The sequence below is a fragment of the Branchiostoma floridae genome, chromosome 2 (genome assembly GCF_000003815.2).
Source record: "Branchiostoma floridae strain S238N-H82 chromosome 2, Bfl_VNyyK, whole genome shotgun sequence".
NCBI lineage: Eukaryota > Metazoa > Chordata > Leptocardii > Amphioxiformes > Branchiostomatidae > Branchiostoma > Branchiostoma floridae.
The window spans coordinates 11,615,459-11,627,470 of NC_049980.1; the positions used below are offsets into that span (position 1 = coordinate 11,615,459).

General features: G+C 41.2%; 2 protein-coding genes and 2 long non-coding RNA genes across 12 annotated transcripts; 2 read left to right on the top strand and 2 right to left on the bottom strand.

The window, feature by feature from the left end:
- Window positions 1–7: 7 nt before the first annotated feature.
- Window positions 8–2,034, top strand: LOC118410150. The gene is made up of 3 exons (XR_004830533.1): window positions 8–26; window positions 462–540; window positions 767–2,034. It is a non-coding gene; the product is annotated as an uncharacterized LOC118410150 (long non-coding RNA).
- On the bottom strand, window positions 1,555–6,122 carry LOC118410149. Of its 2 annotated transcripts, none has more exons than XR_004830531.1 (6): window positions 5,995–6,122; window positions 4,303–5,736; window positions 3,758–3,896; window positions 3,550–3,659; window positions 3,245–3,356; window positions 1,555–2,920 (listed from the first exon to the last, which is right to left on the bottom strand). It is a non-coding gene; the product is annotated as an uncharacterized LOC118410149 (long non-coding RNA). The 2 variants fall into 2 exon arrangements; XR_004830532.1 differs by having other exon boundaries at window positions 3,245–3,361.
- Window positions 6,123–6,209: 87 nt separating this feature from the next.
- LOC118410148 lies at window positions 6,210–8,567 on the top strand. 7 transcript variants are annotated; one of them, XR_004830530.1, is made up of 4 exons: window positions 6,210–6,540; window positions 6,859–7,234; window positions 7,692–7,774; window positions 7,980–8,567. XR_004830530.1 is itself a non-coding variant. In XM_035811677.1 (4 exons), the coding sequence occupies exons 1-4, from the start codon at window positions 6,445–6,447 to the stop codon at window positions 8,047–8,049; spliced, it is 429 nt and encodes a 142-aa protein (XP_035667570.1). In that variant the 5' UTR covers window positions 6,218–6,444; the 3' UTR covers window positions 8,050–8,567. The 7 variants fall into 7 exon arrangements, 4 of the variants coding, with proteins under 4 accessions (XP_035667570.1, XP_035667571.1, XP_035667574.1 ...); XR_004830529.1 differs by having other exon boundaries at window positions 7,704–7,774; XM_035811677.1 differs by having other exon boundaries at window positions 6,218–6,540; window positions 6,859–7,042; window positions 7,692–7,770.
- Window positions 8,568–8,646: 79 nt separating this feature from the next.
- LOC118410147 (galactose-3-O-sulfotransferase 2-like) lies at window positions 8,647–11,966 on the bottom strand. 2 transcript variants are annotated; one of them, XM_035811676.1, is made up of 5 exons: window positions 11,668–11,966; window positions 10,742–11,037; window positions 10,423–10,513; window positions 10,067–10,178; window positions 8,647–9,646 (listed from the first exon to the last, which is right to left on the bottom strand). In XM_035811676.1, exons 2-5 carry the CDS (start codon window positions 11,015–11,017, stop codon window positions 8,671–8,673), a joined length of 1,455 nt encoding a protein of 484 aa, XP_035667569.1. In that variant the 5' UTR covers window positions 11,018–11,037; window positions 11,668–11,966; the 3' UTR covers window positions 8,647–8,670. The 2 variants fall into 2 exon arrangements, with proteins under 2 accessions (XP_035667569.1, XP_035667568.1); XM_035811675.1 differs by lacking the exon at window positions 11,668–11,966 and having other exon boundaries at window positions 10,742–11,650.
- Window positions 11,967–12,012: the final 46 nt, after the last annotated feature.

Genomic DNA, 12,012 nt, shown 5'->3' on the forward strand with positions numbered 1-12,012 from the left:
GATGCAGAACAACGGTTTGGGTGTCGGTAAGTACCCCTTTCCACCAGACTACGACCTAAAGCAGATCGGTGTAACTTTCGATTTTATACTGGGTACATCATACAACAAAACACACAAAGAGTAAACTACAATTCGTTGTGCGATCTGTCAGAGAGAGAGAGAGTGTGTGCGAGGCTAGAGTGCCGTCCTAGTAGAAATGCTATTTGAGAAAAAGTGTAATTCATTATTATCTTTTGTTCAAGTGTTTTTTTTTATATCATGATCATATCAGCTTTTTGTGTTAAGATAAGATAATGTCACAATTGCTGCAGTACACTAAACCTTACACGCTTGGTATACAGATGACATATTGCCACATAAATGCCACAGATACAAAATTGTAGATACAACTACAGTAATATGTAATGGAAAGTCGTACAGTGTGATGAAATGTCTTACAAAGTTTGACCCTTGAACCCTAGGTGCCATTGTAGGTATTGTTCTCGGGATCCTCTGCTTCCTGTCACTGATGGCTGTACTAGTCTACTACTTGAAAAGGAGGTGAGAACACATACCTTATAGATAAGCCTCTCATTATTATCCTATTACTTTTCATTGAAATAGGTCAGCATGGTAATGTTCATCATAATTTCTACGTACAACATTGCGCACTAGATTTTTATTTAAAAAATATAGTTGCTTGGATGAAACACTTGAAAGCTCAAAATAAACAAATATTTGTAGTAACTTAAGGTGGTAGACTTCACGGCTCACTTGTGTTTTCCAGATGGATGCCTAGATCACAAATCCAGCCAGACATGTCACCCGAAGCAGCTGGCGAAGAACGCACTCAATAGAAGTCCGTGCAAATAACGACAACATAAGAATCAGTCGGGGAAACGTCAACCCATCATGGCGGAGAACTGGACACGGCTGGCTTATAGCTCTACCAAACTGAGATAGGGTTATACAAATTGTTGAATGGCATAAACATGTCTATCAGTGATAACCGTTGAGTGTAGGCTCTTTTACATAACCATAGTGAAATACACATTTCAATTTCTAACCCTAAACCGACTACATGGGGTACGTCATCTATATGTACCATATCAACATGTTTCTTAGAGAAAAGAAATATTCTACGAATTTATATATAACAGATAGCGCATTTGTGATTAAGCTTTCAAACTACAAGCGGAATTGGACTTGCACGACCCCATACCTTCGCCAAATGATTTCAACCTTTCCAACTGATGCATTTTACTTGTGTTTGTCATATATTTTATATCGAGTTGAGAATCTGGAAAGGGAGGCATCCATTTCACATGGGGTTAAGGATCTGGAAAGGGGCCATCCATTTCACATGGGGTTAAAGATTCTTGAAAGAAATCCTATGGTAGTGGAAAACAACCATTCACATGTGGTTAGACTCCAGAGCTAGAGGGGGGGGGGGGGCAACCATTCCACATGACGTTGATGGTTCTGTGAGGTAAGGCCTGGTTGAGGGTGTGAGAAGAGAGAACCAAGCCATTTTAATTCTACTGTAAAAAAAAACACGTACACTACACAATCATCCGATTTCAGCATATTTGTTTAATAGCAAAATAGAGAAATACAAAGTGTATAATACATGAACTGCATAATAAATGAAGATACTCTAGCATAAAAAAAATGAACATCTAACTCATTTAGGTTTACAACTACCCTCACTCTAGGACATAGTGGATAAAAAAGCTAAAATCAGTAAATATTGACATTGTCAGTACATGGTATAGAGGTAGCGTGGAGCCTTTGTACTTAAAGAATCATAGAATTGTTTCAGTCTAAGGCTAAGGCAGCTGATTATTAGTGTCCGTCAAAACTGTTGTGTTTGGTGGCGTTAGTCTGTTAGTGTGTATGTGTGCATGTGTCTTCTTGTGTTAGTGTCAGCGCCAGCCTTAGCCTCAGTTACTTGGGAAATTTCCAAACAACTGATTTAAAGGGCTACAACCTCTACACAATAAACGGACAATGCTGACATTTACTGAATTCCAACATGTAGACCACTTTTCTGCGGCAATAAAATAAAATAAAACACAAAAAAAAAAAACATTCTAGCGTCAGCCACCTCTGTACTGGAATGGCATCAAACAAATACACTCAGAAACAGAGGCTGCTAACAAAAAGCGTCTAAACAACATTACATCTCCAAGCCTCTTTCCAAAAAAAAAGCCAATGTACCTTCACTCAGAAATATTGGGAAAGCTATACCTAACACCTAACGTAAGCAAGCTGAACTATATGTACATGTATCTAACATCGTGTTATACATGATAACTGTAAAATTGTACACTTTGCATTCTGTTTGTATTGATTCGGTTTCTGTGACTGCGTCGATACCAAGAAGTCTAGCATTATCTAAAGGACATAAATACTAATATAAAGAAGGCTTTTTCAACCACATGCCTTCTTTTCTGGCCTGTGCCGTTCTCCTGGTTCGGGACCCAAGAAAACAACACGAGGCAGATTATGTAATGGTCTAGGTCCCCGACAACCACTGACCATGACATAAAACAGAAATGACAACAAATGGTGAACCAGGGAAAACCCTGTTTATAAAGAACAAAATTAACAGTAACTGACTGAATACAATCCTGGCCATCGACACAGTCACAAAAACAAAATCAGCCACACACCAAGCTTGTACACCACAGAAACCCTGAGGGCAAAAGGAGCCTCCATTTACAAAATGTCCTAACGCCCTACTGGCTAAATCACTCAGATCACAGGGCGCACACACGAGCACCGATCTTTCTGGACGTCACAGTGGAGATGGTGTCGGACAATCTCTCACCAGGATAAGTCCCACCATGAACGTTGTAGCTGCAGTTGATCAGGAATTCATGGCATCAATGCGGTCCCGGAAGCTGCTGAGAGATGTCTCCTTCCCAACTTATTGTGACTGCAAGAAAGTGGATTACAATCAATGATGATGAGCTAGACTTCCATCGTTTTGTTACTAGCTTTCTAATCAAAATATTTTTGAAGGAAGGAAGCCTTATGCCCTGCAATGAGTAGAGATTGTGACAAATTATGCAGAGGAAGTTAATAGACTACTGTAATGTACGTATCGCTAAAGTGTAACGCGAATGGTCAAATTATTGCTTACTGATCTTAACCAGGTCAAAGTTGGTAGAGACGGTTCAACAACAGTGACAGTGGCCTGAATTTTTGAAAAATTTGTAGGCAGGGTCAGGTTGGAACGAGTTGTAGACAATGCACCCACCTATCAACAGTCTCATGGTCTGCTTCCTCCCTCCCACACAGGTGCAGAAGAAGAGCTGGGCCGGAAGGTGAGCAAGCATCATCTGACTCACAGCCTAACTGTTCAACCAGTCCTAATCTTGAAAAGAAAAAGAAAACTCTATCAAGCATTGTTCACCTCAACATTGTTCATCAACCATTGAAACTAAGCTCACATTCGCCAAGTTACAAGGACATCAGTCATTAATAAAGGTTGCTATGCTACAAACTGCATTCAGACAATATTGTACAACACAAACAACTTATCATATAGGAAAGACTGTCCACCTCCTTGGTGATGCACTCGGTGTTGTCACGAAGCACGATATTGTCAGTGACGGTGATGCTTTACACCTCCATTACCAGCACCTCTCCTCCCTTATGGCGTCTGGACATTTCTAACATAGGTAAAAGAAACAAACATGCATCATTTGTCTCAACACCGCTGCACAAGGCTTAATGCCTGTCGAAAGGCAAACGGGAATTTGGTCAATACCTTGTCTATGTTGGGAAACACTTGTGCCTCCTTGGCTTGGTGATGCACCGGATGCTGTCACGAATCACTTTCAGTAGCGGTGACGCTTTACACCTCCATTCCCAGCCAGCACCTTTCCTCGCTTACCAACTAGACAGTTCTAACAAATCGGTAGTAGAAACAGACGTATGTATAAGCTGCCATAACTCAGCCGCGACAAACACAAAAGGCTCAATGCCTGAATGGCTAGTACCTAGAAACTTCACACCCAAAATACTAGTACACACTACTGTCTATGACCAAATTGTTTTACCTGAGCCGAGCCATATTACACATGCATGAATTGATATACATACTTCACTCCATTCAGAGCCACATAGGCAAATAAGAAAAAACAAAGACTACTGAACTTTTTACTGAAATTTTTAAGGTACAAAAAATCAAATTGATTTACGGTGTAAACTTAAACTTGACAACATAAATGAAAAAAAAAAGTTATTAATTGACAAAGACTATTGTCCTATAGCTAAAAGCTGTGTGTTGTCACACAATACAGTACGATATACCTTGTCATAGAAGACTGTGAAGCCCGTTCGCTCACGTTCGGCACCTTCCTTCGCCAGTCCTCGCCTCCCTTTCCGCATCCAGACAATTCTTCTACATTGCGATGATCCTCGGGAGAAAAGACGAGACAAAATTAAACCTAACCCAGAAATATGGGAAGACTATACATAACAATATACATAAAAGAAATCCCAGCTACGTGTATTGGCATGACAGGAAGTTCACTTGTTTTGTCATTGTAATTTCAGTTCTAGTTTTAACATAGAAATAGCGAGAGAAATCATTATACCTCTTGTTTGTTGGCAGGGTGTTGAGTGTGCTTTGGTTAAATCCTAAGTAATGCTGCTTTTGGCATAATGCTGCCTTTGTTTTGCTTGAATTTTCGAGAGCAATTGCTACTTCTGCACTCATTGCTTCAGTCTGCTTCTGTGATATACAAGCCCAATGCATAGCTGATTCAGTTTCTGTGACTATGTCGACGCCGAGATGGCAAGTTTTATCTAAACGACTAAACTATTAATATTAAATAGGCTCTTCAGCCACCTGTCCTCCTTTCTGGCCTGTGCCGTTCTCTTGGTTCGGGACCCAAGAAAACAACACGAGGCAGATTATGTTATGGTCTAGGTCCCCGACAACCACTGACCATGACATAAAACAGAAATGACAACAGATGGTGAACCAGGGAAAACCCTGTTTATAAAGAACAGAATTTGAAAAAATTGACCGAATACCATTCCGGCCTTCGACATAATCACAGAAACCAAACCAGCCACACACCAGGCCTGTACACCACAGAAACGGACTGAAGCCCTGAATGCAAAAGGAGCCCCCATTTACAAAATGTCCTAATGTAAACCCCTCCCGACAACATCGCTCGGAATGTCAACAGAACACACTCAAGCACCTTACCTACAACCAAGAATTCAATTAACGAAACGTCACAACTAATTTACTTCCTATCATGCCGATCTCTGCTATATATTTCCATTTTACACCCCATAAGACATAAGAGTACTTAACTTAGTTTCAGGTTCCTTGGCTGGGCGTAAACCCGAGCACCGATTTTTCTGGACGTCACCTTGATGGCACCAATAGGGTCCTGGAAGCAACAAAGCGAAATTTCAATTAGTTAAAGACAGGCTTCTTGCTTTTTTTGTAAGGCCGCGCAAATTATTTCCTTCTTATCATGCCACCGACAAGTCATTCCCAGCCCATCGATCTCTGCGAGATGTTTCCGTTTTACACCCAATAAAACAAACAAGAACTTATCTTAGTTTCAGGTCCTCTGGCAGGGTGTATACAGAAGCACCGATCATTCTGGACGTCACCGTACAGCTAGCCGTGGAGATGGCATCGGACAACCTCTCATCCAGGATAAGTCCCACCAGGAACATTGCAGCTGCACTTGATCCGGACTTGATGGCACCAATGAGATCCTGTAAGCAAGAAAGTGAAATAACAATTAGTTTAAGACAGACTAACGTCAAGAAATGATTAAGGCAATAGATAAGGCACAGGTATGCCTTGCATGTAAGTGAAGCTTGGTCTGCGTTTTTGTATCATCCGACGGTCACAAAAGAATTCAACGTTTACGTATACGCTATCAATTTTTGAAATAACATTGGACTGATAATAAGTTATACAAAACGTATAAACACACATAAAAACACTCTGTAAAGTACGACCAAACTAACCTGTTATCTAAGGAAGGACGCTGAAAGGACAAAGGACTCCGTCACCGAGCGGCCGTGATGTTGTTCTGTACTGGTAAGCTGCGAGGTATTTAAGCCCGTCAACTCAGACACCTGGCAGACATATGACGCGACGCTGTCCACGATTCTTCTAGTCTAAAAATACCACATGGTGTCATTGGTCAAAAGAATGCACTTCTTCGATTGGCTATTTGAAATAATGAAATTACTTGCAGCACATGACCAGGACCAATGATGCCTGAGGGATGACTGATTGCTTGACCAATCACTGACCAGTAATTATTTTCACCTGTGTTGGACACACATTTGTTCATCTCCCCCAGACCATTTTCGATTCTTTTACAACATGAGGCCTTAACGTTACCTGCTTCTTCTCACGAACTCTCACCATAACCAGAAATATCTACACACGGCAAGGGCTGCCGAAGGGAGATGCCAACCGTTACCGCTTCGCGACAACACCCCGGGATCCGGAGATGTAGAGAAATATCCGGGGTCATCTACGAGACGACCGTGGCGTTTTATACGGTGAGAATAACGACAGGCTCTGCTTAGCATACGATCGATCGCGATGATGTCACGGTAGTGGTAGGCAAAAAGCAGGTGTTTGGCAAAATATTGGTTTACATATTAACCAGTAATTTGATCTGCTGATTTAAATATCAATTTTTAATCCAATCTTCTGACGTCCTGGTAGGCACCAGCCGTCAAATACTCCGGATATAAACAACAACAGCGATCGCTCTTAATTCATTGCAGTTTATGAGATTTGTGTAGTTCTTATTGTGTGGCCCACATTACCCACTTACCGTTGGGTATCCGTTGAGCATTTTGCGTTTGTTACAGCGAGGCGAGGCAGCTAATTCGAGCCCGTCTCTTTTCATCTCCAATCGATCGGTATCGGAGGCAAGGGCTGCGAAGGGGGAGGCCAAGGCTCACCGTAGCGCGGGTGCTACACGACACATTCCGGAAGACGTCGGCAGAATCTCCGGGTTCATCTTTGAGGAGATCCGAGGTGTTCAAACAGCAGGTGGGCGCCTTGGTCTTCCCCAGACATTTGAAAAGGCAATGAAGCTGTACATGTAGTGGTAGCACGCATCATGAAAAAGAATGTCATTGTCAAGCACGGCGGAGCTGGACATGTACACGTGTGTCTGTGGGCCAGGGTACACCGGGCACAACTGCTCTGTTGGAATAGGAGGAAACAACGGTTTGGGTGTGGGTAAGTACCCCTTTTTACTAGACGGCGATCGCGCTGTGCTGTGCTCTGACTACGACCTAAAACGGATCGATATAACCTTCTATTTCATACTGGGTACATCATACAACAAAACACACAAAGAGTACTACAATTCAATATGCTATCTGTCAGAGAGAAAGTGTGCGGTTAGAGTGCCGTCGTAGTAGAGAGGATATTTGAGAAAAAGTGTAATTCATTATTATCTTTTGTTTAAAGTGATTTTTTTTTATATCAGGATAGCAGCTTTTTTGTGTTAAGATAAGAAAATGTATCAACAATTGCTGCAGTACACTAAACCTTACACGCTTGGTATACAGATGACATATTGGCACATAAATGCCAAAGATACATAATTGTAGATACAACTACAGTAATATGTAATGGTAAGTCGTACAGTGTAAAAGAATGCCATACAAATTTTGACCCTTTAACCCTATAGGTGCCATTGTAGGTATTGTTCTCGGGATCCTGTGCTTCCTGTTACTGCTGGCAACACTTGTCTACTGCTTGAAAAGGAGATGAGTACACATACCTTATTAATAAGCCTTTTATCATTACACAATTACTTTTCATTTAAACAGGTCAGCATGATAAATGTTGCTTCATAATTTTTAGGTACAACATTGTGCATTTGATATATGCAGTTGTCCTGTACCAAACACTTGAAACCTCAAAGATTTGTAGTAACTTGAGGTGGTAGACTTCACAGCTCACTTGTGTTTTCCAGATGGATGCCTAGAACTCAAATCCAGACAGAGATGGCATCCGAAGCAGCTGGCGAAGAACACGCTCAATAGCAGTCGGTGCAAATAGCCCCAGCCCCAGAATCAGTCGGGGAAACGTCAAATCACCATGGCGGTGAACTGGTAATGGCTTGCTCTACCAAACTGAGGGTTATGCAAATTACATGAACATGTCTGTCACGGATTACCGTTGACTGTTCTTTTACATACCATATGGTACCATAGTGATATGTACATTCTAACCTTAAACCAACCATATGGGTACGTCATCAATATGTACCATACCAACATTTTTCTTCAGAGAAAAAAATTCTACGAATTTGTTTGTATCTATATCTTTAATACTTTTTACCGATATTTGCCCATTGCTGTAGACGTTATCTTGAAATGTTTTGTGTGGCGCTGTGGGGTCCAAACGTAGCATATCGTCTTTCCCAAAGCCGTTAGTAACAATCACGGATCTTAAGGGAATCATTTAGCCACGAAAACATAACAATGTAAAAATAAATGTAAAACATGTATAAAGATTGTTACATTCTGTATAGAGTAGCAGTAAAGTCAATGTTCTCTAATATCTAAGGTCTCGATGCTGTGTACTTTTCATTGGTTTAGCTAAACATACACACTGGCTTTGATTTCATTTTCTTGCCCTACAGATTGTGTCTTTTCTGGCTCTTAAGTTTTCCTCCCTTTTTCTTTCGTCTTTATGCGTTTCGATGTCTTCTTTTCCTTCTTCTTTTCTTTCAATAGCAAATTATCAAACAGTTGTTTGGGACCGGCCTTTAAGAATCCCCTTTTTCGTTTTGATGCTTTCTTTTTTGTTTTCAGTTCCAAACTAATTGAACCAGTCTTACTACCGAGATTTGTAATATTTGCAGCAGGAACAGAAATCTCGTTGGATTTTCGGAACTCTGCATTTTGTCGTAACCCAAGCTTTGCGTCCCAAATACCTCGCGATCGTTCGATCGCCACACAGAGCGCCCCGTCCGATTCAAACCTGTCGTGCCACCTACTTTTTTCCACTCCAAAATGAGTGAAATTTCGCCCGCGATGCCCCCTACATCCTTCAAAATACACCCACGAATTCAAACGTCTAAAATACTGTACTTCGTTCATAAAACCTGGACCGATGCGTTTGGACGTTTCATTGAACATTTTTTGAGAGTAGTCATAGAGGGCAAAGTCAATGCTGCTCCAGTTTCTGAACGCCATCTCTTGTTTGTGACGTAGAGTTACATTTGTGTAGCGGTTCGTCTCAAAGTTACTGACAGGCTGGTATAAGATATCCTGCGTGTCCCAACACATGAGTCTCTTGAGCATAACCAACGATTCGTCGAATCGCTCAACGAGTAACACGACTCTTATTGTTTTTGCCAACTCCTTAAAGTGAGCCTTGGTATGCTGATCACCCCATTGCCAACTCGTGTTGAATCCTAAGTCGAACGCCTGGCGGTTTTTGATGGGATGATATGTCTTGAAGGTGGCTGAATCGTTGATGGAGTACAGGTAAGGATCCTTAAAAAACGCATTGACGGGGTCCTTACTGCTGATGTTGTAGTGTTTATGGAGTCTCCACTGGTGGAAGGAAGACTTCATGTGGCTCACTGGGTGCTGGAGTATGGTGAAATAAACTGTGTCCTCTGGCATCTTCCTACATGGGTAACGGCGGGGACAGTACTCAATAAGATCAAGATCTTTACTTTGAAAACATCAAAGTATATATGAAAAGTAACCAAGTGGCCGTGTACAAAAGAAATTTACTGTAACGGGAACACTAAAAAATACGTTGAGATCCATTTTCATCCAAAAGTATGTTCATATAAGAAGAGCAGACTAGGGATATAAGAATTGCACACCCCATTTGCCAAGAACGTACTTCGTGCAATTATCCAACTGGACCGCAGTATTTTTGGATTTGGGGATTCCGTGAAATTAATAATATTAATACCGTGTGCGGTAATCCGTTGTGCTTAACTGGCTTCTATTGTATAACAATGGAAGATATTGAGTTTGGTGGTATGTCCAGCAATTTTACCAACAGTTGCATGTTTTTATTAAGTTAAAACTTAACCTTTTTATTTCTTCGCTGTATCTCAGATGGTGGGCGATGACATTGTAGTTTCCGTCTTTCACCGGAAGTCCGTCGAAGTCATCAGTGAACGTTAACCAACGGAAGGAGCCACCTGTTAAAAGCACACGAGAGTCATGGAGACCGGCGCCAACAATACTGAATATTGCTGAATCGATCTCGAAGTGTGCAAGAGTGGGATTCTTTTTCGTAAACAAAGATACCAAAGACCATGCACTTATGCATTGCGTTAAATACTGACATGTTTTTAAAACCCTGTAAGTATAGTGCAGTAAAACAAAAGATAATTCAGACATAGGATACTCTAAGCAACATGAAAATGGAAAACGATAGCTAACCTGATCTTGGTAACATAACGGTGAGATTGTGTCGGTACGCATAGCGAAGCAAGATTCTCTGCACTGTGTTGGAGGCCGTTTCTTGTTGGACCTGAGAAGGAAATGTGAAAATCTTAAATCCTTCCACCACAATTCAAAATATGCAGGAAATTGAATTAGACAAGATGTTTTATATCTACAAGACATGTTGCTTCTGCCTCACATCTGACATTATTTCTCATAAGCATTTCGCTTGACAGTAGCAGCACAAACAGTTGACGATAAAAATACATAATAGTAGTAGCTGGAATAGTAGTCAATAGATTGAATAGACTTTTACCTTGATGAAAACAAAATTTTTCTTAGGAGTGCATGATGTTTCTGCAGTTACCGCCTGGACCGCAGGGAGCGCTTGTAAGTGTTGTCTGTCTTGTCGAACTAATATAGGCGGAGCCATGACATCTCTGACAGGCATAGGTTGCAGCCTGTCGTTGAGCAGAACGAACTCCGAGATCTCGTCAGGCGTGTAGGAGACGTACAGCATGAAAACAACGCACAGGCAAAGGGTGATGGCTGTCGCTAGCTTTAGCGTGTCGACCCTGTTATCTGTTGTCATGATGCGCTTTCTTGTGGTCACTGTAATGGGAAGATATACACGGGTATAACGCCTGCGTTTCAGCATGAAGTGAATTCATAACCGCTCAGTTCAGATGCAATATTAGAGGGTAAAATATTAGATTTCCAAGCTATCTGAACTGAATACGTTTTCGAATTTACTCAACCGAAAATGTTAGCATTTCGTTCAAATCGTGGTCCATTCAGTGTCGAACCATTGGTTCCTTGACGTCAAAGGATAACAAATGAAAACGTTGCTTACTTATAAAACTACGAAAGACTGTAATGATCAGTATTGCTGTCTCGTTCGTCGTTTGTATATGCTCCTTAGTACAGCTATTCACATTCAACACGGTGACCTCCATATTGCTTCTAGCTTACCCAGTGTCTAACTCTTAACATCAGTGCCGGCCGTGTGCCTTAGGCATGAAAAGCCCAAACGCTATTCATTGTTGTTGCTAGATCACTAATCCAACATGGTGCCCTCCACGACCTCTATGACTATAGTTTACATGTAGAGACTCAGTGACATTCACTTCAGTAGTAAGAATATAGGCGTAAACAGTTCTCCATAAGTAACTCCTAGACTTGTAATTAGAATGAAAATCTACATTTGTATGATAACTCATACGGAATAGGGCATTTACCTACCTTTTGTAGGTCAGTTGTCTGTCACTCGTTCTGTGTCTGACGTTTCATGATGCATGCAGTGTAGAATAAATCAGACAGCAGGCAATCTAGCCCTTCTGAGACTGGTGTCATCACTATCATAAATCCGCACTGCCCCTATAGCTGCGCCTAACCTTTAACACTGTATGTGCCTAACCTTCAACAGACGAACAGTGACTAAACAGGTTTTTCCGCCCTCCCCTGAATCCATTTTGGTAACATTTGACATCGTAACGCCAGGATTCTATGTTTCACAAAACTGCTACACAAAAATATTCGAATTTATCATACAGTTTAAAGCTAAATGTGCATTTCCAGTGCCAAAGA